The 2027-nt window shown below is 41.4% G+C and overlaps 1 protein-coding gene across 1 annotated transcript; it reads left to right on the top strand.

Moving 5' to 3' along the window:
- Positions 1-377: 377 nt before the first annotated feature.
- Positions 378-836, top strand: LOC127100132 (uncharacterized). The gene has a single exon (XM_051037424.1). The coding sequence runs from the start codon at positions 378-380 to the stop codon at positions 834-836; it is 459 nt and encodes a 152-aa protein (XP_050893381.1).
- The last annotated feature ends 1191 nt before the right edge of the window (positions 837-2027 follow it).

Raw genomic sequence — 2027 nt, 5'->3', positions numbered from 1 at the left:
TCTCTCATCTTATTGCCACGTGCAAACCAATATTCAAGCTTCTAAGAAAGAATCAAGGCATGGAATAGAATGATGACTGCCAAATAGCCTTTGACAAAATCAAAGAATACTTACAAGAACCGCCGACTTTGATGCCCCCTACGGAAGGAAGACCTCTCATCATGTACTTAACAGTACTCGACGAGTCCATGGGTTGTGTATTAGGACAGCAAGATGAGACTGGTAGAAAAGAGCATGCCATATATTATCTGAGCAAGAAGTTTAATGACTGCGAGACCAGATATTCATTACTCGAAAAGACTTGTTGTGCGCTCGCATGGGCCGCTAGGCGTCTCAGGCAATACATGTTGACTCATACAACTTGGTTGGTATCTAAAATGGATCCTATCAAGTACATATTTGAGAAACCATCTCTTACCGGTAGAATTGCCCGATGGGATATGTTGTTGTCCGAATACGATATTCAATATGTTGCACAAAAGGCCATCAAGGGGAGTGTACTAGCAGATCATCTTGCTCACCAGCCGTTAGAGGATTACCAACCATTGAAGTTTGAATTCCCAGATGAGGACATCATGGTTGTCAAGGATACTGAAACCTCTGAACTTGAGGAGGAACATGAAACAATTGAACGTTGGACTCTCATGTTCAACGGCGCTTCAAATGCCATAGATCATGGAATTGGGGCAATGTTGATGTCTCCCAAGAATTTTCATTTACCATTCACTGCAAAGCTTTGTTTTACCTGCACGAACAACATGGCCGAGTACGAAGCTTGTATATTAGGGCTAGAAGAATCTATTGAGTTAAAGATCAAAGTACTGGAGGTATTCTGAGACTCCTCCTTAGTGATACATCAGATCAGAGGTGATTGGGAAATGAGACATGCTAATTTAATTCCATACCGGGATTATGTGCTGAAGTTACTCCCAAAGTTTGACAAGATCATTTTCTCTCATATTCCTCGAGAGGAGAATCAGATGGTAGATGCTCTAGAAACCTTGACTTCCATGTACAAGTTAATATGGCCTAACCATCAGCCTAATATTGAAATCAGGGGTTTGGTGAACCTGCGCATTGTTTGACAACAGCCGAAGAGTCAGACGATAAACCCTGGTTCTTCGATATCAAACATTATCTGGAGAAACAAGAATACCCAGTAGAGGCTTCCAGCCTTGATAAAAGGATTATACGGAGGTTGGCATCGAAGTTCTTCTTGAATGGGGATGTATTGTACAAGCGGAATTATGACATGGTTTTGTTGAGGTGTGTGGACAAACATGAAGCCAATCAGCTTATAAAGGACATACACAAAGGATCCTTCGGCACACACGTGAACGGGCACGCGATGGCAAAGAAGATCCTGAGGGCCGATTACTACTGGTTAACGATGGAAGCCGACTGTTATCATTACACCAGAGCATGCTACAAATGCCAAATCTATGCTGACAAAGTACATGTACCCCTTGTCATACCCCAAAATTCACCCTACCCTGATACAACTCTCATCTAATCCATGGCCCTACTGCACATGCATACATTCATTATTTCAAAAAAAAAAATATAAAAAAAATTGGGTAACCGATTACCCAGACCAAAAACTCATTTTTTGGCCATTTTGGGACTGTGTAACCGATTACCCTAATCAGGGTAACCGATTACACCTGCGCAGACAGCAAAAATGGCTTTGTTTTTTACACAAAGGACCCTTTAATTCAACCCCTTTGCTTCCCCTATAAATAGAGCACAATCCCCACTCATTTTTCAAGCTTGAAAGCCACAAAACCTCTGTCCAAATAACATTCAAGCTCCCTCTTTTCAACCTAAACCCTAACTCACCCAAACCCTCTTTTCTTCTTTGAACCACCCAACCACCATGAAAAAATCCATAATCTCCACACAACCAAAACAGTAGCAAACTTGTAACCTTAACTTACATAATCATTCACCACCACCACATAAACATACAACTTTCTTCCCTTCCATTTTTCTACCACAACAACCATAACCACCCTCTTCCAAGCTTT

Source organism: Lathyrus oleraceus, chromosome 1 (assembly GCF_024323335.1).
Source record: "Lathyrus oleraceus cultivar Zhongwan6 chromosome 1, CAAS_Psat_ZW6_1.0, whole genome shotgun sequence".
NCBI lineage: Eukaryota > Viridiplantae > Streptophyta > Magnoliopsida > Fabales > Fabaceae > Lathyrus > Lathyrus oleraceus.
The sequence above is the reverse complement of the archived record's forward strand: the minus strand, read 5'-3'. Positions and strand labels throughout refer to the sequence as shown.

What these genes read in the sequence shown, in the direction of transcription:
- LOC127100132 (XM_051037424.1), top strand. Translation starts at nt 378, where the DNA reads ATGGATCCTATCAAGTACATATTTGAGAAACCATCTCTTACCGGTAGA.